This window comes from Protopterus annectens, chromosome 11.part0 (genome assembly GCF_019279795.1).
Source record: "Protopterus annectens isolate FY-2018-M chromosome 11.part0, PAN1.0, whole genome shotgun sequence".
NCBI classification, from domain to species: domain Eukaryota; kingdom Metazoa; phylum Chordata; order Ceratodontiformes; family Protopteridae; genus Protopterus; species Protopterus annectens.
This window is the reverse complement of record NC_056745.1, coordinates 453085721-453110150: the sequence shown is the minus strand read 5'-3', so window position 1 is coordinate 453110150 and position 24430 is coordinate 453085721. Positions and strand designations below refer to the sequence as shown.

At 38.3% G+C, this 24430-nt stretch overlaps 1 protein-coding gene across 1 annotated transcript in view; it reads left to right on the top strand.

Annotated features, from left to right (window-relative positions):
* The window catches only part of LOC122814954 (homeodomain-interacting protein kinase 2-like), a 176793-nt gene that overhangs the window by 31263 nt on the left and 121100 nt on the right, over positions 1-24430 (top strand). Inside the window, exon 2 of the mRNA XM_044087213.1 lies at positions 8381-9317. Within this exon, the coding sequence (XP_043943148.1) occupies positions 8381-9317 (937 nt within the window). The remainder of the gene's footprint in view (positions 1-8380; positions 9318-24430) is intronic.

The following is a 24430-nucleotide window of genomic DNA, read 5'->3' as shown; positions in this document are numbered from 1 at the left end:
ATGACTGTCTTCACTTTATTCCATGGTATATCCAATGCTGTGGAAATGTTTTTGTACTCTTCTCCTGACTGATACCTTTCAACAATGAGATCCTTTTGTTGCTTTGTACGCTCTCTGTGAACCATGGCTTTTGTTGTAGCAGGAAACTGAGTAAATGTCAGGAAAATCCTACTAGGACAGCTGAACTTTATTTAGCGTTAATCAGAGTCTCTTTAATTGATGGTAGGTGTGTACTCAAGAAGACTGAATGCTGTAAATAAATCAAAATGTGCTTCAACAAAGTATTAGTTTAAGAGTGAGCATGCACACAACAAAGTATTAGTTTAAGAGTGTGCATGCACACAACAAAGTATTAGTTTAAGGGTGTGCACACTTATGCAACCAGCGTATTGTACATTTTTTATTTTTTATATTTTTCCCCTAACAGATTTGATTGTTTTTCAATTGAATTGTACAGGTTATAGGTCACATTAAAGGTGGAGAAAGTTCTGAAATGATTTATTATGGTCTCATTTTTTATATTGCAAAAACCTGGCATTTAACAGGGGTGTGTAAACTTTTAATATCCACTGTATATATATATATATATATATATATATATATATATATATATATATATATGTATTTGTTACATATGCATTTTTATGAATGTATTTAGGTGCTATGCATATGCTTTTATGAGACTGTTTGTTTAAATAATTTTGTAGTATATGGTATTTAAACTGAGTTTTTTAGTTTGATAGACTCCTGAAGAAGCAGCTTAGTCTGTGAAAGCGCTTGTGGTGTCGACAAAAAAAGTTTTTTTAATTGAAATTGGCTGTTTTGGAGTCCCTCTGTCTCACTGAATTAATTTCTTGGTTTTCTTTACTGGGAATTCTTTACCAGAAAGGGTTGCTATTTGTGTTTGTTCTGCTTTTTTTTTTTTTTTTTTTAATTTTAACACATATTGAGCAGACCACCAGCTGGCACATCTCCTCAATCATGGATGCCAGGAGTCACTCCTCACCCTCTCTGTACCTAGCCTGAACCAGAATCACTTTGCTTTTTTTTCTAATAAAAGTCATTACACATGACCATGACATCATTATATCTATTTCTTGGGAATATCTGTTATATAGAAATAGAATACCAAATCTGGAGTCATTTTAGTTATGAGAAAGAAGTGAAAAAACTCTCCAGAAACACAAGAACTCAAGATACGATGGATAAGAAGTGACAGACTCATGAAAAAGCTCTACAAAAATCTATCTAAATGGTAAAGAAGAAGATGAACTCAAAAAGCATGTGAAAGTAGACAAGTAATGTGCAGTCCAAACTTTAGGCATTTTTTAAAAATCTTTTTTGGTTTCTGTGGACTGGAGTAGTCCATCAGGTGTCATTGGTGCATCTCCTCCTAAGTCTCTGGATGGGAGGATGAGAAAATGTTCAGCTAATACTGCTTCACCAATCCAGGGGTGAAGTGTTTGGTTCAATCCTGCTGCAGGAGTGACACTTACTGGTGGATCTCAGGCATGCACTTCATGGCATGAACCTACCAAGGAGTGCATCACACTATTTTGACATAAGGAGCATGCAGAAGTGTGCACCAGGGAGCCCTACTGTTTTTGCTGGCCAGTAGACAGATGCTGAAAATGTTATCACTAGAAGATGGCCGCTGTTTTACCATGGGAGTTAGATTAGAGTGAGGAGGTGAGTGTTTTTTTTGTCACTTTTTTCTTCTTTGAGTTTGTGCAATCTGAGAGTTGGTATATAGAGAGATAGCTCAGTAGTATGTGTTTTGTTACACTGGAAGCTTTGCTATTTTGTTTAGCAAATGACTAAAGTTTTAAATGTTTTAGGTTTGAATAATCACATGATGGTTAAACTAGAAGTGATTTTTCATAGTAAACCCATGCACCTATATATGGCCTTTATTTGTAGGCATTGATTTCTGGCTTCTGGCCAAGATGGGGGATATTAGGAGCCTGCAGATACTCCAGTTGGATGACTGCTGCCTCTCTTACCAAGATGTCCTTCGATGCCAGGGAAGTGGTGGATAGAGATAGTCCTACTACAGGATGAGGATTGAAAGGCAGCAGAGAGCAAATTGAAGAATAAATGAAAAAAAAGCATTTAGGAAATACAAGAAGAGAGAAGAGAAAAGGAGACAATGCAAAACCAGCTGGAACAGAAGAAAGTTCTAGAAAGACTTGGAGTTGGTCTTGCAGTGGTAGCGTGGGTAAAATATTCACTTGGCACAGGAAGTCGTTGTAAATGAAGTTCACTGAAATGGAAGGCTGGTGACTGGGAGGATACTGACACTACAGGGAGCAATATTGTGACTATTTGTTTTCAGGAGGAATGTTTTTCACTGTTTTTATAAGTAACATTACTGCAGTTGTGGAAGGAAAATATTTGATTGCACTTGGCCAACATGAGGAAGTTTGCCCTTTTCCCCATTATAGTGCGATCCTGGAGTTGGTATATTTAGATAGAGGGGGTGTGGGGGGAGCACACTACTGTATGTTTCCTCGTTCCATGTTGGCCAAGTGCATACTTACCCTGTTAAAAAATTCTGTAGTGTGATCGTCAGGTAAAGTAACGGTTCAGTGTTGTCATCTCCTTAAAGTCGTCTTCAGGTAAGTCATCTTTCAATTGTTAGAAGTAGATCCATATATATATATATATATATATATATATATATATATATATATATATATATATATATATACAGAGAAAGAAAGAGGGATAAATATATATATTTTGCCCATAGATATAGCTGCTATATTACCAGAAAGATTTAGTGATAATTTTACCCCGCCTACTCACATTGTTGCCCCAACAATCCCTGAGAATTTAGTTTCCTCCATGATCACAATGGAAGCTGTCTTAGAATGCCTGTCAAAGGCTAAAAATAATACTTCCATGGAACTAGGCAACATACCAGCCTACATTCTCATCAGTGCTAAGAATGCACTATCTGAGCCTCTACTGAAACTGATCAACCCCAGCCTATCTACAAGGTTTGCTCCTGATGCCTGGAGAACAGCCACTGTGACTCTCATGCACAAGGGTGGTCCTTCTAGAGACCCAGGTAATTAAAGAACCATTAGCAGTACCAGCCTTATATGCAAAGATATGGAACATATCATAGCATAATTCATTTATACAGTCATAGGCAACTTAACTGATCTAGATTCCAATCAGTCTGGTTTTATGAAGGACAGACTCTGTCTCTTTAACCTAGTTATCTTATTTGAAAAGGTTACAGGGGCTTAGGACAGTGGTCATTCTGTGCACACTACTTATGTCAACCTGGCCAAGGCTTTTGACATTATCTAGAATGCTGGTATTATTGAAAAATTAGACAAACTGACTGTAGACCTCTACATTGTCTGCTGGATTGCAAATTGGCTAGCCAATAGATCCCAAGTTGTGAAAGTTGCTGGTTCCCTCTCTGAATATAAATTTGCAACTACATGGGTGACACAGAGATCAGTTCCTGGTCCTCTCCTGTCTGGCATTTGTTTTGCAGACATCCAAGCCAATATCCCAGAAGTGTGGTATTTTGCTGATTAATTCCAAATAGGCACTGTTATCCACGTATCCACTGATATAAAACAGCTCCAGAAAGGGCTGGAATATGCACATACATGGTGTATCAAAAATGGTCTCAAACTAAATGAAAAATAGTGCAGCATAGTAGCATTTGGCAGAGACGTTGTTCCTCTCTCTTATGCTATAAATGGCACTCCTCCTCAGACAGATACAGTCATAAGAGACCTGGATGCTTATATGTATAGCTTTTTCTCATTTGATCATCGTATTTTCATCACAGTCAGGAAATATTTCTATATAGCCCAAATAATTTTCAAGGGAATATCCTCAAGATCTAAATAAGTAATCCTACCACTGTCCTCTTCTCTTCTTTTCTCTTATCAGACACATCATGGAAAACCGTGCCCCCTTTGGTGAGTACAAATCCAAGCATATCTCACAACTGGAAAAGCCCACAGATTTCTAACCAAGAAAATTAAAGGTCTTAAATCCTTCAACTACTCTGATAGATTACTGCAACTCTCCTTATATTAAATAGCCTACAGGTTGCCATGAGGTGACCTGTGTCTAGATTTTTGAGCCATGAAAAACCCAGTCCGATTAGACCTCCTATTTCTTTACAAAACCAGTGGCTCTAAAAACACCTGCACTAGGGACTTAAATCTATACCAACAAATGAACACGACTCGCTGGAGAGTCAGGTTCCTAAGTCGACATATTCCTAGCTAATGGAGTAAATTACCACTACAGGTCAAACAAAGCACTACTTTGGCTACTGTTGTTACCTTTAAGGCTAGTCTTGATAACTGAATGGATAGACACAAATTTACATAAGGGTTATCTTGTACATCCCTTCTCAGTTTGGGAGGTGAGCACTATTAAGTCCTTGAAAAGGGTGGCAAGAACTTAGCTTAAAAAGTACTTTGAACTTTATTTACTTTAGAAACATTGCAGTTTACAAATTCAGTAAGGCACTCATGAAATTGCTTTGTGTGACTGTAAAAACACTCCCATGAACTTGTAAGGCACTCACCCAACAAAGCCCTTGGGATGATAATAATACCTCTACAATACAGACTCCCTTGTGGCTTATTATTTACTTATTAGGTGGAATGGGAAAAGGAAGTAAAACTCTCAATTCTGCTGTTTTTGCAGAATACCGTTGTATAGTTTAATAATTTTTTTCCAATGGTCCTGCTTATAATCAAAGTGCTACAGCTTTACAAGGTTACCACCATGGAATATTGTAGAAAAATCAGTTAAGACTGTTAGTAATCTGTGTAAAGACATGCAGACAATGAAAATATTTGCATCATTCATTTCTAGAAATGTTAAAATGCGTAGATTATTGGAGAACTTAAGACACAGCCTCATTCTTCAGCGAAGAGCATGTAGAACTGAGATCGCAGACAATTTAAGTTAGTGAAAGACTAAAATATTTTAACATTATTAAAATAATTTAAGTACTTTGTAATTTTTTAAGTACTTGGATTTCATAGCTAATATTTTCATTGGGCCATGCAATGTTTGCAACAGAGGTGGGGAGGGGGAATGGGAATATTTGTTGTACATGATAGCGTTTATGTAATTTTTCTGTGTTTGTCTTGATTTTAAAACCATAGGCAACTGCTTCTCATAACCAGAATGGTGAGAATATGGATGTCCTGGGCTAAGATTAAATCTGGTTCTGGTCATTTCCTGAGGGATTCATATTTTTTTTCATGTATATTTAAGTTGAGAAAAATAATCTTTGTGTGGGGGATTTTTGCTTGCAAAATATGTTGTTTCAACATTCTTCTGACTTTTATTAGACTAATACTAGGAAGAAATGGAGTAGGAAAAATTCTTTGCCTTTAATTAATTGTCAACAAAGTAGTATCCTACTGTGGAAAGTTGAAATATTTTTCATTATTATTATTTAACATCTTTTTCTGGAAAAGTGGTCAGTAACATTTGTGATTCAAAAAAGCCCAGCACCAGAAAACAGTTGCCCAGACAAATGGACATTTTCATAGTATGAGCAAACTCTAAAGGCTTAGATCCATTTTTTGCTATTCATCTTGCAATTCTGGCAAATTTCATATACATTTTCAAAACTTGCCCAAGTTACACATTCATGAAAGTGTACTTTACTACTATTTTTAACTTTCATTGAGACCAAGATTCAAATGTATCAGCTTCACTGAAAGTATTTCAAGCCTTCCACAGATATACCTCTTTGCTAAGACTTCCTCTGTGAAATCCACTACCTCCTTGGGACTTACAATTTGTTATAGAAAAGATAATGCAGGTCACTTCTAAACCTGCAAGTACTGCAGACTGAAGGTTCCTTACTTGAAAGACTTTTTTACTAGCTTTCCATCAGCTAGAAGGATTTTGAATTTCATGCTCTTTCTGCCCCTCCACTTAACTTGTCTTTCATAAAGATATGGTTTATCTTTGGACAAATCCTACTTTCACCCCTAAAGTTTCAATTTGAACCACATTTAAATCAGTGCATTCACTTATCTGTATTCCTTACATTTTAATCTGCTCTTGACTTGGAGTATTCCCTATGTCACAATGATGTTCACAACTAATTAAGGTATTATCTAGACAGAACCAAGTATAAATGCTTAGTACTGTGTTATAGGTATGATAAGCCATTGCTCCTACTTAATAAGGGTCATTCTGTTAAAGCTTTATCTATATCAGAAGTCTTTTTTTTGCACAGAGATTGCCCTTGATGACATTTATGCAGTGACTACATGTTCTTCTCTTAACACCTTTGCAAAGCATTGCACACTGTATCGTATTTCCAGATCTGGAACTCTCTTTTGGGCTATCATTATTAAGGCTATGTTCTCTTCAGAGACCACTGCTTGAGACAGCATTTTACATATTATTGAGTCTGGACCCACTTTTATCATATACAAAAGCTATGGACTAACCATAACTGATAGATCTATAGGAGAGGGTTCACACCAGTAATGACGTTGCCCACCTTCCTAAACCTTATCTGAGAAGATTTTGTGCATCTTACACATTCTTTGCCATAGCTAACCACAAATCTGGAGAAACAGAAAGAGAGAGAGAGGGAGAGTGGTGCAGTGCATTATGGGGATAGCAGAAATGTACTTAGCATATGTGAATGTTTGATTTAATGAGAGATCCTAATGCCTGTGACCTTGTCCTATGACTTATCAAAGATGAACACACTCTTACAAATCTGCCACAATACTAAGCATTTAGCTTCCATTTATGCATAGCCTGTTTGATCATATAAATGGTATCCTTGGTTTTATTTAATCATTTTATGTGTTTCTGTATGCATTTATTTTTTACCATTTATTAACTAGACCAAGGAGCACGAGCAGGGCCATAAGGCAAAACTGGTTAATTTGGACAGCTAAATATTGGAAAATAATCTACTTATGCAGCTTTATACATCACTTTTGGCATGATGTCAGGGCAGGATGTTTTGTCTATTCTGTTATTGATTTGGTTTCACATAGTGTCTTAGGTATCAAATCAGGACAAGAAGGAAAAAAGTGACTGATTTGTGGGCAGTTTACTTTTCCCAGGAAGATAGCTTAATCAATTCCTCTACTTTCCAACATAACAAAATATTAGGATTATGGTGGGCCAGCCTTAGTAAAAGAGCAGGATAACAGCTGAGAGCTTGTGGAAATGTATGCCTGCTGACGTCTTGGTGAGGCTCTCTATCAGAAATGGAAGGCCTATAACTGCGACTCCCAGTAATATAAAAAATAAACTACAGTTGTTAAAGAAATGCAACAGATCTTGAAACTCAATGTAATCTCATTAAAGCACCCCCCCCATACCCACCCCACCTTGCACCACCTGTTGTGGGATCTTTCACTCCTGCTTCTTTTACATCCTCACTCTGACATCATTGTATCTTGTTGTAAGAATAATACTACAAGGTATCATAACATTGGAATTTACATGTATTCTACATTTTTCAATCTTCAGTCTCATTATTCCAAAGATCACAAAAGTAGTCCATGGAATTTCAGCATAAATGCCCCTGACAGTATACTTCATCAATCAAGTGGGGAATGTAGATGAGGTACCTCAAAACCCTGCCCTACACTGTAATTACCTTATGGATTTGGCACCCTGCTCCCACTAATTAAGTGAAACAGATTAGCGGTATGGACAGCTCACATTCTCTAGAGGAGACCAGATAACTTGAATGACAGATCCCTCAAAAAAATTTTCATTATAATTTTAAAAGTATGATTATTATTGTGAACTCAGCAATTTAGGAAGACTGATTTTGATGTATTAGGCCACGCAATATTAAATGCTGAACATTCTTTATAGAACTGTAAACATCAATTATAAAATGCAAAAAACACGTGACTTGTTTAGATTGTAAGTGTTATACATTTTTCATTTTGCTATGCAATGAGCATGCTGGTAGAAAAGACAAAAGCTTATTGAGTCCACTTAGTTTGTGTTATCAGGTACTGTTTGGCTGTATTGAAGTGAAAGTATTTTTAGAAAAATAGCGATTATTTTGTCAATGTGTGTATCACTATGTACTGTGTTATATTTCAACAAATAACATCTTTATAGGCTGAGTCTAACACAAAATCTTTTTATGATTTTAAAATTTAGTCAGTGTTTTAGACCTTCACTGAGTTCTTTATCAGAATCTGATGAAGACCTCAATGAAGGTTGAAAACATAAAAAAAATTTAGAATCATAGAAGATTTTGTGTTTGTACGTGGCCTACGTGGTATTTGTTGAGTTTTCTGTTATTGTTTTATATTTGTTTGCTCTGCTATATTTGTAAAGCTCTGAGGTTTTGAATGTCTTTTTCTTATTCATTTAGATGTGTTCTTGCAAGAGAAAACATTCTGTCCTCCTACTCCTCAATCAAGGTCCTTATGCATCATCAAAAAGAAGAAAGTGGACCAAAGGTCTAAATGGGATATAACTGGGCATGGAGCTCTTATTAAAGTCTATTGTCAGAAAAAGAGGATACAAACCACACAAGTGACAATTCCTTGCACATCAGGAGTGGTGACAGGGCAGGATACTTACCAAAAAACTCATCTTAAGCGCAAGTTTGAGGAGGTTGACAACAACAGCAACATGCCAGTAGTTGAATGGCATCCACAAATGGTTCAGAACAATACCAGGGGTGTTACAGGCACTACAGATGCTGCCCCAAGTTTGGATTTCATAGACTATGGCCATCTCACTAAGAAAGGCTACAGTTTAACTCGTGGTAAAATGATTTTCTCCACAGCCAATAAGTATAAAGTATTAGACTTTCTTGGTCGTGGTTCTTTTGGAGAGGTAGTTAAATGTAAGAAGCTGGGTACCAATGAAACAGTGGCCATAAAGATGTTGAAATTTGAGTCATCATATACAATGGAGGCAAAGGATGAAGTCAATATTCTGGATGAACTAAGAACAGAAAATGCACACTACCACAACATTGTCGAGGCTTATGAGTGCTTTTGGTACAATTATTCTCTTTGCTTTGCCTTTGAGATGTTGGATCGGGATCTTCACAGCTTTTTAAAGAAAAATAACTTCTGTCCCTTACCTCTCGAGCACATTCGCTATATCCTGCAACAAATTGCAACAGCTCTTATTAAGCTAAAGAGCCTTGGAATTATGCATGCTGATATTAAACCAGAGAATATCATGTTGGTTGACCAAGCAAGGCAGCCATATAGGATCAAATTGATTGATTTTGGCTTAGCAATCCATGTGTCTCGGGCAGACTGTCATAGCTACTTTGGGACAAGATACTACAGGTAACATCTCTGAGCTATTTGTTTATCAGTGTTGTCTATGAAAGTTTCTCTTGACATGATCAGATTATTTAGTTCATATTGTGGTCACGTGAAAAATAAGCCAGCATACCAAAAATATTTATGAGTGAAACAAGAACTGTTACTGATGGGTCATTTCTGTGAGCCTTTTATTTATTTATTTTTGGTGCCTTGTTTTAAACTAATTTGCCATAGCTCTCTGTACCAGGAGCTCAGAGCCCCAGCAATGTAGCAACATGCATGTTAATTAATCTATCCTTTAAACACTGGGTTTGTTTGTCATCTATAAGACTTTTGGATTGGATATAGATTTAAATAAGTACCCGGAGTGAGCTCTTCCACTTGTTTAGAACAGCTTATTGCATTTAACCAAGCAGCAGCACAAATATAATGAAAGCAGAGCAAAAGTACAGCAGGCATTCCAGATTCCTGCCTCTCTGCTTTTCACATATTGTTGTACTGTGGTTCCTTTTGCATTTACCTCTTCATGCCACTCTCAAAAGCAGTTTTATCAGATAAGGACAAGTGTATTTGCTAAGGAGGGAGTTTCTTATTAATAGCTGAGAATATATTTTAACTGATCAATGATAAGGCAAAGGGTGCATTATTATTTCATTGGTTTTCAGTGGGAATCTTAGTATAGTATCCATCTGCTACCTATTTATACTGGGTAAACTAATAACATTAGACAACGCATATTATCTAGCCTACTGTGCTTGAGTAAAATTCATAACTGTTCATGGTACTTCCATTTCTCAGTGACATTTTATGAATGGGATAACTACCTTATTGTGCATATAATCCATTTGTTTTTCTCCAGCTTGCCTGCAGGCCATCAGTTCACAGATGTTTTGGTGGCTCTTTTCTAGGCAATCACAAGAGTTTACTGTTTAGTCCCTATCCTGATACCCCCTGGCTGTTGTCACACATAAGGTGTGACTTGCTGGGCCCAATCATGCATGTATGCTTTGACACACTCACTACTCTGACCTCAACACATGGCACTGCTTGGCAGCCCATGCCTGCCACTTAATCTCATTCTGTTCTCCCAGCCTTCACTGAGCATTACCAACACAATGTGGCAGACAACCTTTCCTCCTGTAAGATTGATGTGCTTGCACTTGCACCCTCCCCAGTCAGCTCCCCACCTCTGGGTCACTACAACAGTGCTATTAGTTCCCATCAGGGTTTTCATCCAGCTCATCTCACCCCCCACCCCTACCCCCATTTAGGTATTGAATGACATCTCCAAGATCAGTCTATTCTGCAGTGGTAGGGTATCCATTTTCCTTAATGGTGATATGAATCAGGAACAGATTTATACTGCCAGTGGGTCAGTTCAAAGAAGCAGGTATAGGATACCTGGTAAAGGGCAGAGGATCCACCAACTTTGGACTGCAACATTATGGAGGCTGAATATACTCTGTTAATGTTGCAATGCCTGGTTGAATGTATGTCTATTGGTGTTACTATGTGGTAGAAAAGGGAAGCCCAGAAGTGGAGTTGTGGTCTAATGAGAGCAGAGGAAGGGGCTCAGTCTATTCACTGCCTAAATAATCCATTAATAGGATCCTCCATGCCACAGACTGAATCTAACCTCAGCCCTTTAATAGGGTGGGAGTGACTTAACCTGACAAGTATATCCTGGACTTTTATGAAAGTTGATATTTTATTGTGTTTCATATAATATGCTGTGGGATGTCATCATGTAATGTATCAGCTGTCACTCTAGCGGAATGGCACCTTAATTCTCTGATGTTATTGTCCTTTTTGGAGTAACTTCTACTTCTTTTTTCAGTTTAATATGCTTTGCACAATTTTTCATTAAGCATAGATAACAGACAATTGTCATAACATAAGGTACTGCTGTCATGGGGTGAGATGGCATCCATTATAGTAAAATAAAAGGACTATTTTATTTTATTTTATCTGCTGGTTTATTAATTTTTGGTTTGTTTTGTTCACTGGATGAACTTGGCCAGTTCCATTTTTAGAGTCCAGGAGAGAAAAACTCCTGTATAATACAGAAAAATTAAAATAAATGAATTGTTCAGTATCTCTAGCAGGATAAAAATATGCAGGAAATTAAAAAAAAAAAAAAAAATATATATATATATATATATATATATATATATATATATATGTATATGGATCCGGACATATAGGTCGACATGAGCATTGTATAATGGTATCACAGCTGCTTTCCTTCCCACCTTGAGTACCAACAAAGACATGTATTTACTTTAGATATTTTGGGGCATGCTTCATGAAGAAGTTTGCTTCCTGACCTTATTAACAGATGTGCAGTTAGTTCTCACTTCCTCTGTCCATTTATCAATGTTAGGGATGGCAGAATATTTCTGTGATTTCAGAAGTAAAACCGGGCCAGTGTAAGCTGTTATATTAATTGTACCTTTAATGTCCTTGGTACCTATTGTAATAATTGTATCTTTAATGTCATTGGTAATTCAAGGATGGAAATTCTTAATAAACAGGAATATCCTATTTTAGATCTATGTATTACTTTTATTTATTTTTGTTGGCCAGATTAGCTTCACTGGGCTTGGCCTGCCTTTTGAGTTATAGCTTAGCTGATTATTCCTAATGCAAGTTCTAGTGCAGCACAGATGTTTTCCTAAGTCTATTGTCCTTTAGTACATGACAACATATGATTATAATCTGTTCTGAATAACCTGCATTTTATGCCTGCCATTATTTGAGCTGCTGTACATTTTATGATAAATTAAAAATAAAATGGGTATTGTACCATATTTACCATCTCTCAGATTCTAATGAAGTTGATAATGTGTGGAGGGGGGCAGAGCCTGAATGGCTAACTGAAAGTGGCAGATTTTCAAAGCTCCATAAAACTAAAATACAGGAAATAATTTATTTTTTTTTCAACAAAAACATTCAGAATTGATAGATGAAAGTATAAACTATAAAACTAGAAACTGGTAGATTTAGGTGAATATTTCCTGTCAAACTACAAAGGAGAAGATTTTAACTGTGGAGATTAGTACTTTGAAGAATTCGCATACTGACTTGGCTATAAAAAGAGAACAACTGGTAACTACTGCAATACAAGAACTGCCATTAAAAATGGATGACTTTATGGAAAATCTACAAAATCTCAAAGAAAATTGTCAGAAACAAGCAGATACACTTAAAGAACTGATTCAGCAACATCAGTCTAAAATAACTGACATAGAAACCACCCTGAATGACTTTGAGGGAAGACTCAAAAAAGAGGAAACACAGAAAGAATTACTTATCAAACAAAATAGTTGGCTTCTAAACAAAGTGGATGACCTTGAAAATGGAGAGGAGATCTAACAAGAATATTTGGCATCCCTGAAAGAGCTGAAGGAGAAGATATCATCACTTTCTTAAATAAATGGATTCTAGAAATTTTATACTTAAAAGAGGGTTTCTCATTTGGCATCGAGAGAGCTCACAGAGCTTTAGGAAGACTAGCATCGACATCATCATCTACTCCCCCTAGATCAATTGTTATAAAGTTTTTATCTTATTTAGACAAAGAACTGGTCCTAAAGACAGACTAGAGAAAGTGCCTTTAAAATATAATCAAAACCCAATAAGGTTTGACAATGACTATTCCGTCAGAGTCCTGGAACAGAGGCAAAAAGAATGGCCATTAATAAATCTTCTAAAGCAAAACAACATCAAAATTCAACTTGCATTTCCTGCCAACATTATAATCTTACACCTAAATGAAATGAGGACTTTCAACAACTTAGAAGAAGCCACTACATTCATTAAAAACAATAATGGTATATCCAAACCTGAAAATATGGATTGGACAGCTCCTTTGTTGAAAAGGGTCACAGAGAAATCTTCCTGGACTGATGTTAAAAAGAAAAAGCAAAAAACTGAATCAAAAATTGCTGTCCCTGCTAAATCTCTCAAAGTGTCTACTGCAACCTGACTGGAATACATAATGTGTTTATCTTATATTTCAAACAAGGTATGTCATGTAAATGTTCTTATATATATATATATGTATACAAAATGAAAGAAAAAAAGAAAGGAAAAAATGTTGGTTCTATCCCATTAATAGAAATGTAGTATAATAGAATTACTTTTGTAGTAAAGTTAAATAGTAAATTGTCTTATACTTCATGATTTAAAAAGGGTGACAAGTTAATAAGTCTTGTTTTTTTCTTTTCAACTCATATATACAGCTTTGAGTGCTATGGATAAATAGTTGTTTCTATACGGTCATACCCAAGTTTAAAATATTTAATAGCTAAATAATGGAGTTATTGGAAAAAAAGAAAAGAAAAAAATAATAATCAACTCCAGTTTTAAACTATGCAAGATCTGCTCTTGCGATCAATAACTCCCAGTAAGTAAATGTAAGTGCCTTAATCCTAATAAATGATTGTTAGTTACTAATACATAGGATTACTTTTTAGAGATCACTACGTCTGGCAGTGAATCTTGTTTCAAATGATGCATGTCCCCGACTAAAATGGAGTCTAATTAGCTAGCTTTTTATGCTTTTTTTGCCTGTGATTGATAGATTGGGCTTTGCTCTGTGTGAGATACAGCAGGCGAGTGCATCGTGATCTCTGTTCATCCGTTTTTGTTCTTCTTTGATTATCTAGAGTGTTATAATAGTAGTGGGTTTGGTTTAAAGTTTTGGCTTGAAACGCGATTACCCATTTGAAAGGTAAGCTTTCCACATCTGATTTAATAATTAAGAGATTAGAGAGTATGGCTGGCGTTGGTAAGAGGGGCAGGAACTTGGAAGATAGGTGCCTGTGTGTAGGTCTGAGGTGTTGGTTGGGGCAGAGATGCTGTTGTGGACTGTGAAGATTTCTGCTCCTATTGTTCCCCATGATGGCTAGAGGTTGAAGAGGTGAGCGTCCTTCATGTGTGGTGCTGAATAAATGAACATGCTGTGCTGTTGGGACATTTGGCTGGGTTTGTTTTGTTTTGTGATGTGGGAAGGGATGGAATATTTGTGTGGAGGGGGATGTGGGGTTTGTTGGATGGCGGTTGTGGTTCTTGGGTTCAGTGTCCATGGGCAGGGTTGATTGATGTGGAGACTCTCAAGAGAAGGGGTTGAAGTGAAGGAATATGTGTATTGATGCTAGCTGAGTGGGAAATCATATACATCAGACTTAAAGTGGTGAAGCTTTTTTCAATGCTTGGGACAGGATATGTGTCAGTCTGTCTCCCACTCATATGTCACAGAGCTCGGATTACAAAAGTAATGCAAATAGAAGGTAGTGATTCCCTGATTGGTTGTTAGGGAATAGAGGGCTTCTCCTCTAGTGAAAGTGATTTAGAAGTATTTAGTGATGCTGCTGGTGTTTTGTTTAAAAGAGATGACACTATGTATAATAGGACATGTAACAGTTTTATACTTTCTTTACACTACTCAGTAAACAGTTATTAACATTTTCTATTAGATTAGAGATATATTTATGTCTACTGGCAATGTCCATAAAATAAGTAAAAAGTGGGAAGATTCATAAAATCTGAAAAATAACAGGATATGCACAGACTCATATGCATCTGGGAGAAAACAAGTAATACATAGGAGTGCATAACATGACTTTTAGACAATCTGTGTTGTATCTTCCTTTAATGCATAAATCAGAAAATTTGTTTATAAGTTATAATATGTTTAAAGTTTTATCAGATTATTTTTCTGTATCACAGACAACTATTCATGCTTAAAGGCACCCACAGACTCAAAAAACATGTTTAAAATATCATGGCATGAAGTTTCCTACACTTTAACAGCACTCTGGGATTATTTACAGGATTTTAAATATTTTTATATGTAATTCCAGACTCTGACAACCTGGAGGCTGGCATATTGACATGGTTTGGATAAATCAGGTTGCCATCCAGTATCCCAGAAATCATTGTTTGGCTCAAAAATGTTACATCATGCAGGCCTCCGATTGCCTAAAGTTCCTGTCATTTCATAGATGTTGCATGCGTACAAAGTACTGAGTAAAATAGAACAGTGTAAGTAACATTCCCTGCTGCTGGATGACTACTTAAAACAGAAACAGTGCAAATGCCACAGAACACATTACATACCAGTGTTGCAGTGTAGTAACCACCCGACATGCCCATACACCTTTAGCCATCAATATGCAGCTACTCCTTTTCATGTGAGTATGTGAATTCATTTACAGACTTAAGGTGTGGAAGCTGCACTGAATAATTCTAAGTGCTGTTTACTGCTGCCTTTTTTTCTAATTTAGTTTAAATGGCACTAATTTGTGAGACAATGAATTCCAGTCCATTTACTTCTCCCCTCCCCCCATAACACTTAGCTTCCCTAGCTGTCAAAGTCCTGAGGGTAATTTGACCTGGTAATTCCATTGATGGACAGATCTCAGCAGGGTGCTTGACTCATGTAATTTAATCTTTGCTCTAGCATTTCCTTTGTTAGAGGGGACATTTTTTGCTGCACTACAGCCATGGCCTTACTTGACTGCAATCACATCCAGTAAGGTCTTGCACCAAGGAGCTAAAGAATAAAACATTTATACTATTAACCAGTTTAGATCTTTATTAATTTAAGTGTTAAGGTATCACTTCATGCTTCCACCTTGTTAAAAATTGAGATTCACATGTGCAAAGTGTGTTGGTATGCAGTGTTTGCCTTCATATGTTTTTACTCCACTGGTTGGTTTGCAAATAAAACCTTTTGCAGTGTCCCTGGATTTGTCTTTGTACATACAAACCACATTGCTATATTTTCCCCTTCCTTTTTCAATTATAACAAAGTAAATTTTTTATTGATTTTTTTTTTAAATAAAGGACATCAAGGTTAACTTACCTTGAATCATATAATGGATGCCACTGCAAAGAATCACTGTTGAAATATTTGTGCATGGACAAAATCCCTTACTAAATCTATTTGCCAGCCTCCAGTTCAATAATGCTATGGCTTTAATATACTGATGTGTTTGCTCATGCCTTCCAAATATCTCCACCATTACATACCAGTTTTGCAGTGTTGTAACCACCCAACATGCCCATACACCTTTAGCCATCAATATGCAGCTACTCCTTTTCATGTGAGTATATGAATTCATTTTCAGACTTAAGGTGTGGAAGCTGCACTGAATAATTCTAGGTGCTTGTTCAGGTTTCACATGGTGCTTGCTTAGAGCTACTCTCATGTTAAGCCACTATGAATATGTTGCACTGCCACCTCTGATACCAGGGTAATGTTTTAATCTTTCTATTCCCGCACTGCACACTAGCAGTATCTGGTGCAAATACAACAGAGAAGTATGCAAGCGATACACCAACTAAGCATCATTTGCCGTGCAGAATGTACAAGTATGCATACCAAATTTCTGTGTTTCCAAACATCGGTGTTACTACACGACTACTGAATAAAATGAACAGCACTCAGGCTGGGGGAAGGACAAGGAAGCCATGACATCACAGAATGGGTGGGTCTTATTATTTTAGTTAGAATCAGATGGCGGCTGTGGTGATGTCACTTTGGGGGAGGGAACTAATTAAAAAAAAAAAAAAAGTACCTGCACTGCCTGGCCTCGATGATGTCAGTAATTGGGTGACTCCAGCAAGCTTTATTCAAACGCGAGAGAATCATTTTGTAAGTGAAACCATCACAGTATGAGAAGGTAGGCTTCTGTTACAGAAGTAAGGGGAATTATAAAAATTGTAAATGCTTTATTGTTGTTGCTTTACAGAGGACAATGTAAATAGGGAGGAAAAGGGCCGTGAAGTTGAGGAATACATTAGAGAAACCTGTTGTACTCCTTTAATATATGGCAAAAGGTGCAAATATATAAGCCATGGGTTCACCTTATTAAAATGTGTCTATGAAGTTGAAACAGTGCTGCTAAAACTTTCAATTTCATGAAACAATATAACAAATAGAGCCCTAGTTTAAGTATGATCACACTAACATCACAGACAACTGCACCTAACTCTCTCGTAGTGTTATACTCTTTAACAGACACTAATGAAAGCTGATATTAATACCAAAGGCTCACATAAAATGATAATGTTATTCACTATATATATATGTTAAAACGGGTCTATATTAAATTAGCGAATGCTTAGAAAAGCGAATGCTAATTCATTGACCCCTTTTAAGCGAAAGCTTAAAACATCGAACACCCAGAACAGCGAATTTTTTCTCTGGGAAAAAATTTGCTGTTCTGAGAAACACACACAACACAAGCACACCAAAAAAACAGCAATCCACACACATACACTTAAAATCCTACATCTACCCTACACTAAACTGTACATACACTACTATCTATTCACTTACCTTAACCCAAACCCTAACCCTAAGGTCCGTCATTATCGCACACTCATCTGACCCGCGCCCTAACCCTAACCTCACCTACCCTGCTCTAACCCTAATGTCTGTCATTATCACACACTCACCTCACCCGCACCCTAAGCCTAACTTACCTAACCCATGCCCTAACCCTAACATCCGCACAATTGTACACATACCTGAACCCGACCCATAACTTTCCACCACAGTAAATATTGTATAGATTTGTTAAATAGGCTACATTAATCTAGGAACTTCTTTAGACAACTTGGACCATGTGTTTCATTATTTTAGTTAATTATACACCGTTCAAGTAACAGGACTACTTAGCATATAGCCTGAATGAATAATATGTATAAAGCCAGACTAGTAACCAAGCTTATACTTGCTTACATTCTTATATCTGGAAACTTAAATTCATAAAATACTTGTTTGTTTCTTGTATTCTTTGAATGGTCACCTTCACATCAGCAATGCATTGATGACAATTGTCGGTTGTTGATTTACCTAATTTATTTCATAAGAGAAATTAAAGTCTGAATGGATGAAAAGTAAACATTACCAGTTACTTAATTTATAAATTTTTCTCCTTTAATATTTATTGTTTTATGGGCTCGAAAAGAGTAAGAAGGTGGTTAGGAAGGTTAGTCTAACAGATTTATTTTTGTCTGTTAGACTAGGAATGTTCTTAGGTTCATAGGTTCATAGGTTTATACTAGGCTATCTGCCCTAAGGCATTTATAAGCCTAGCCCAAATTATTGTGGCTTACGCCACCCCTTATATGAAAAAATACTGTGCCCATTAGTTTGTTGTGCCTCTGTCCAGCAGTGACCCAGAGATGATTCCCGGGGTAAACCTACGATCTCCCATCCACAGGTCTAGATTTCTCTTGAACAGAGTCAGCGAGGTGCTCTGCCTCACATGGACCGGGATTTTATTCCACAGCATAGGGAGTCTCTGAGTGATAAATCTATCCCTCCAGCACGTCCTATTTATATCCGTGCTAAGGTTTAAGTCGCTTGCTCTAGTGGTTTTGGTGGATTTGGATTTTTGAGGTGGAGCATGTCCATTAATTCGGGTTGGACATGGCCTTGTATGTCAGGCACATGTCACCTCTGAGCAGGCGGTATGCGACTGAATAGAGCTGGAGTTTCTTCAATCTGGCAGCATATGACAGATTTTGGAGTCCTTTATCCTTTTGGTGAGGAACTTTTGGGGTCTCTCCAATTGCTGCAGATGTCGGGTGAGATACATCCCGAATGGGGCATTGTACTCGATCATTGGTCTGATAAGTGAAGAGTACAGGGGAACAATGACCTCACTAGATCTGGATGTGAATCCCTTCATGATCAGGTGGGCAATGTAGAAGGTCTTTCTAACCACTTTAGCAATGTGAGTGTCAAAGAAAGGCCACTGTCAACCTGGGTCCCCAGGTCCCTGATAACCTCTTCTGTGCTTAGTGGATTGCCACCTATATGGTAGCTTGGGGTTACCTTGTTTTTCCCGAAGGGTATGACTATACATTTTTGGCGTTTAACTTCAGGCCATGGCTCTGGCACCAGCTATCTGTTTCCGTGAGTCCCTTCTGAAGGATATCAGTGTCCGATGCACTTTCCACTATGGCGCCCAGTTTGCAGTCATCTGCAAACTTTGTCAACAAAGTCCTCCCATGTTGGCCTGTACTTCTGAGAAGTAGATGCCAAACAATAGGGCCAAGGACCGAGCCCTGTGGGACACCACTTGTGACCGGCTTGGAGTCTGACACAGCGCCAGCAACTCTAACCCTGTGGGTTCTGTCCTTAAGCCAGTTTGCAACCCATCTTGTGACATATGGGTTTACATTTAAGCTGGTAAGTTTTTCTACAATACCGAGTGGGTATTGTGTCGAAGCCTTTGCAAGGTCAAGGTAGGCTGTATGGACTGCCTTTCCTCATCAATGGCCTTGGTGACTATTTCAAGAAGTCGACCAAGTTCAAAAGGCATGATCTTCCCTTGACAAAGCCAAACTGGGTCGGGTCCAATGTCTGCAAGTCCCCTATATCTTTGTTTATGAGCTCCATTATGATCCTCTCCATAGCTTTGCAGACTAGACTTGTTAAGCTTATGGGGCGGTAATTACCAGGGTCCGTGAGGCGCCACCTTTGTGGAGTGGGACCACAGTTGCCGTCGCCACTCCTTGGGCACGTATCCTGTGGTAAGGCTGAGATTAAACAGCTGCCTTATGTGCGGGTTTAATTCCTCATTTAGCTCGTGTAGCACACAGCCGGGGACACCATCCGGTCCCATTGATGCTGTGTTTTTAGCTTTAGAGAGAGCAGCTTTCACCTGCGCATTTGAGATGTCCGGGAGGCTACACTCGGCTGGGATAGTTATCTCTCCTTTAGGGGAGAGGGGTGAAGTTTGCACTGAACCTGTCTGCCAGTATGTTGGCAATGTCTGTGGGTTCAGTGATTTTTGTATCATTTTGGACTAATTCTGAGCATATCTGTGAGTTTCCACCCAGGTTCCTAACATAGCTGAAAAAGGCCTTATGATTGTCCTTTGAATCCATGGCAATTTTTCTCTCAAAATTGGCCTTAGTTGATTTTATGAGTGCTCGTATTTTTTACTAATAATGATCAGGGTGACTTCCCTTTTATGGATTTTGTTCTATCATGTAATAGCTTTCTCCTCTTATTGTAAAGTTTGTTAATGGCTGGGGTCCACCAGACTGGACGTTTGCCCTTTGTGGAAAGAGTCTTGGTTTTATTTGGGATTGCCTGATCCATGCAGTCCTGGAGGTGTTCATAGAAGGCATTTGTAAGGGCTTCCGCAGCTTGGGTTGTGGTTTCCTCTGACTCAGGGGCCTTGAAGGATACCACACCAGTCTTGAGTAGTGTGAAGTTTGCTTTAGAGAAGTTCTTCACTATGGTCTTTTGTTTGGGGTGGGGGCGGGATGTGGATTTCCAGTGAGATTAGTTTATGATCAGATCTCACCAATGAGGGATATACTTCCGGTGTGGAGCATTTTGTCCCCATGTTTGTGACAATGAGATCTAGTATATTTTCTCCTCTCGTGGGAACAGTGACTAGCTGTTCCATGGCATTTGAATTTATGAACTCCAGGAACCGTTGGGCTAGAAAGTTAGGGCTTGAGTAATGTTCCCAGTCTATATTCGGGTAGTTGAAGTCACCCAATATGATGGTGTTTGGAGATACATTTATACCCTCCAGTGTCTTCAGGAAGGCTGTGTGGGGTTCCTGAGTTTGAGAGGGTGGCCTGTAGCATGCTACAATTTGTAGAGCAGTTTTGCCTATTGTTAGTTGCACCTGGATGGTTTCATTCCATGGTTAGTGGGGGTTAAGATTTATACATATGCAAGTTTCGTTAATAGGCTTTTATTCTTTTTTTTTTCTCTAGTTTTAAAATGCCTGACAAAAAATGTTTATTATTAAACCTCATAAAGAAAACAATGCTGATTAAGATAATTAGGAACTATTTAATTAACATAAAGGTAACTATGCAGGAAGAGTTTTACATATCTAGGATTTTATGAATACATTTTTTTTTAACTAAAAAAAAATCCTGACATGGAACTGACGTTGGTGACGTTAAATACTAATGGCTTAAACAACCCAAACAAAAGATCTAACTTACTGAGATACCTAAAACTAAATAAACCTGAAGTAGTCTTTCTTCAAGAAACCCATTTTAAAATAAAAGACACATTTAAGTGGGATCCTAATAATTACAGAATACTAGCTCAATCCTCTTATAAATCAAAGACTAGAGGAGTAACAATACTATGGAAAAAGACCTCATTGAATCCAGAAGTTATCTATAAATATGTGGATAGGGATGGACTCATAGCTATAGTTATATTAAAATTCAACAACAGAATATGGACTATAGTGAATTTATATTGGTTCCCTGGTATGGGGGTAGGATTAGCTAAGAGCTATCCAGACCTTCCTGTGGTAGAGGGAGGTCCTACTGCTTACCAGTGAGAGTGGAAGCATTGTCCTGCCTATCTAACACTAGAGGAGTGGTTTCCAGCTCTGAAATTGCAATTTTATTGGCCATTTTGGGCTGATTTCTATCCCTTTCAACTTTCTGGCATAAATACGTGTATTTGCACACCGCATGGCACCAAGGGTCTAAGGTTAAACATTTCCCTGTGCCAGAAAGTCTTTTCTTTGAATTTTCCCTTAGAACTAGCTAGTTTATCAGCAGTAGCACTAAAATCTGTATACCTGTGACTAGCACTTGCTCTAAAACTCGCTAAAAAGCACTAGGAAGCCTCAATTTGTTACAAACACTCACCTCTCCTTGGTAATAAGGAGAAAATAGTCGTAGGCACTAGACAGACTACAATTGCAAGTACCTTGCCAAAAAGTAAGGGAAAACAGCTCTTGTACTACACAAAGAAAGCACCTAACCAGGCATGTCCAAGGGTCAGCTTCCAATGATTTCTCCTGTCCACCTGGTGAATCTGGGCATACTGGGGCAATGCAGCAGTTGCCTCATGTACAAAGACAACTCTCTCCTCCTACCACCAAATACTACAACCTGCAACAGATGCACTTACATAGCCAAACTGGAAACAAAGCTCTCTCCAGCCATGATTGTGCTAGACAGTCAAGGGGAGAAAGATAACACCCACACAACATCTCAAACAACACCTAGTCCTTCAAAACCCACACCACCAAAACCCACACATAGCAACACAAAACCCACATATGCAGAGGCTCTTAACATTAACCTGCCCAAGCAACAAGGAACTCCGAAGCTGAAATGCAAACAAACACCACCCCCAAACACAACCAAACCATCACATAGCTCAAAACACCAATGTGCTACTCAACAGCAGCCCCTAATGCAAGACAACGTACCCAACACTTTAGTCATAGGTTACTCTATTGGCAGGCACACTGATGTCCCACTCTCCAGGCTGAACAAGGAGAAAATTACAGTTAGTTGCCTGAGGGGTGCCAGGATCCACCACATAACGCATGCACACAAGTCACTCCACAACAGATACAAATATGACTCTGTCATTGTCCATGTTGGAGTGAGTGACTTGAGACGTACCTCCCTGGGCTACATGTAAAAAGACACGGAAGAGCTCTTGGATCATGTAGCCCAGGCAGGTATGACCCTAGCCCTGAGTAGCATCCTGCCATCACCCGGAATGATACCACAGTATAAGGACATAATGATTGACTTCAATAATTGGTTAAGCTTTTGGTGTCATTCAAAGGGGATCTAGTGTCTGTCTGCCTGGGACAACATGATCGAGAAACCACAATGCTTTGCAAGAGATGGTTTTCATCTGTCACCCCTGGGATTCAGGTTACTGGCTAAGGCTCTTGCCACCCCTATAGTGCCTTTTTTAGGCAAGGTTCAAAGGACAAAAATACCACTGTAACAGGTACAAGCAAGCAAAATCTGAAGGTAATGCTACTCAATGTTAGAAGTCTAAACCTCAAGATGCACTCTCTCGAGGCTCTCCTAAAAATGGAGAACATCGATATCTGTGCAGCAACTGAGACCTGGTTCAAAGATCCAGAGAGCACCCCTGCAATACCAAGCTACAACTCATACCACACTTTTCGGCCACCAAACCTTGGACTGAAACACTAAAGGTGGAGAAGTATCCATATTCACCAAGGCTATTCACACCTCCATGCTGGTTGCCTAACACAATGCATCTGAAATTCTCCAGGTGCAACTAAAATAGGTAAGACTGCAGTACAAATTGTAGCTTGCTACAGATCCCCCACCATGCCCCAAAATTCTCACTACACCTTTCTAAACATACTGGAAAATATTAAGATACAAGCAAACACCCTAATACTGAGTGATTTCAACTACCTTGCCATTAACTGGGAAAACTACTCCTGTACCAACACCTTTGCTCAACAGTTCTTGGAATTCATAAATTCCAACACCCGAGAACAACTAATTCATAGTCCCACCAGGGATACCAATATTCTAGACCTGGTCATTACCAACATGGGAGATCGATGCTGCACACCAGTGGTCACCCCCTCGTTGGTCAGATCAGACCATAAGCTAATCACCCTTGACATCCACATCCCATCCCCCCTTTAAGGAAACCTCCGTAAAAAACTTCTACAAAGCCATCTTCATGCTTCTCAAGTCAGAAGTAACAAACTTCATGACACCCATGCAGATGGGAACTGGAAGTTCAACTGCTGAATCCTACACTAAGGTGCTGTACGAGCACATTCACTCGTGCGTGGACCAAGCCATCCCAAATAGAACCAAAACGCTGTCCTCTAAAAAAAGGAAGCCAATCTGGTGGTCCCCTGCCATAAACAAGGTGTACAACAGAAGGAAGAAACTGTTGCAGAAAAGAGGAAGAACCCGGGATTCAAAAAACTCCCTCACCAGTCTCAGTAGAAAGCTGAGATCACTCATAAAATCTTCCAAAGCTAGTTATGAAAACAAAATTGCCAAAGATTCCAAAGACAACCACAAGGCATTCTATAGCTATGTCAAGAATCTAAATGACAATACTCAGATCTGCTCTGAGCTACAGCAGAATGGCACTAAATATACTGATCCCAAGGATATTGCAGTATCCTGGCAGATAGATTTAGTGCCAACTTCACCCCTTCTCACCCCCTAAAGGGCCCAGCTCAATACTGAAAGGATGCCAAATTCCGGTAATCACTGACACTCAGGTAAAAACCGCACTCTCCAAAGCCTAGAATACAGCATTCATGGGACCAGACAACATCCTGGGCTGTGTACTGCATGAACTA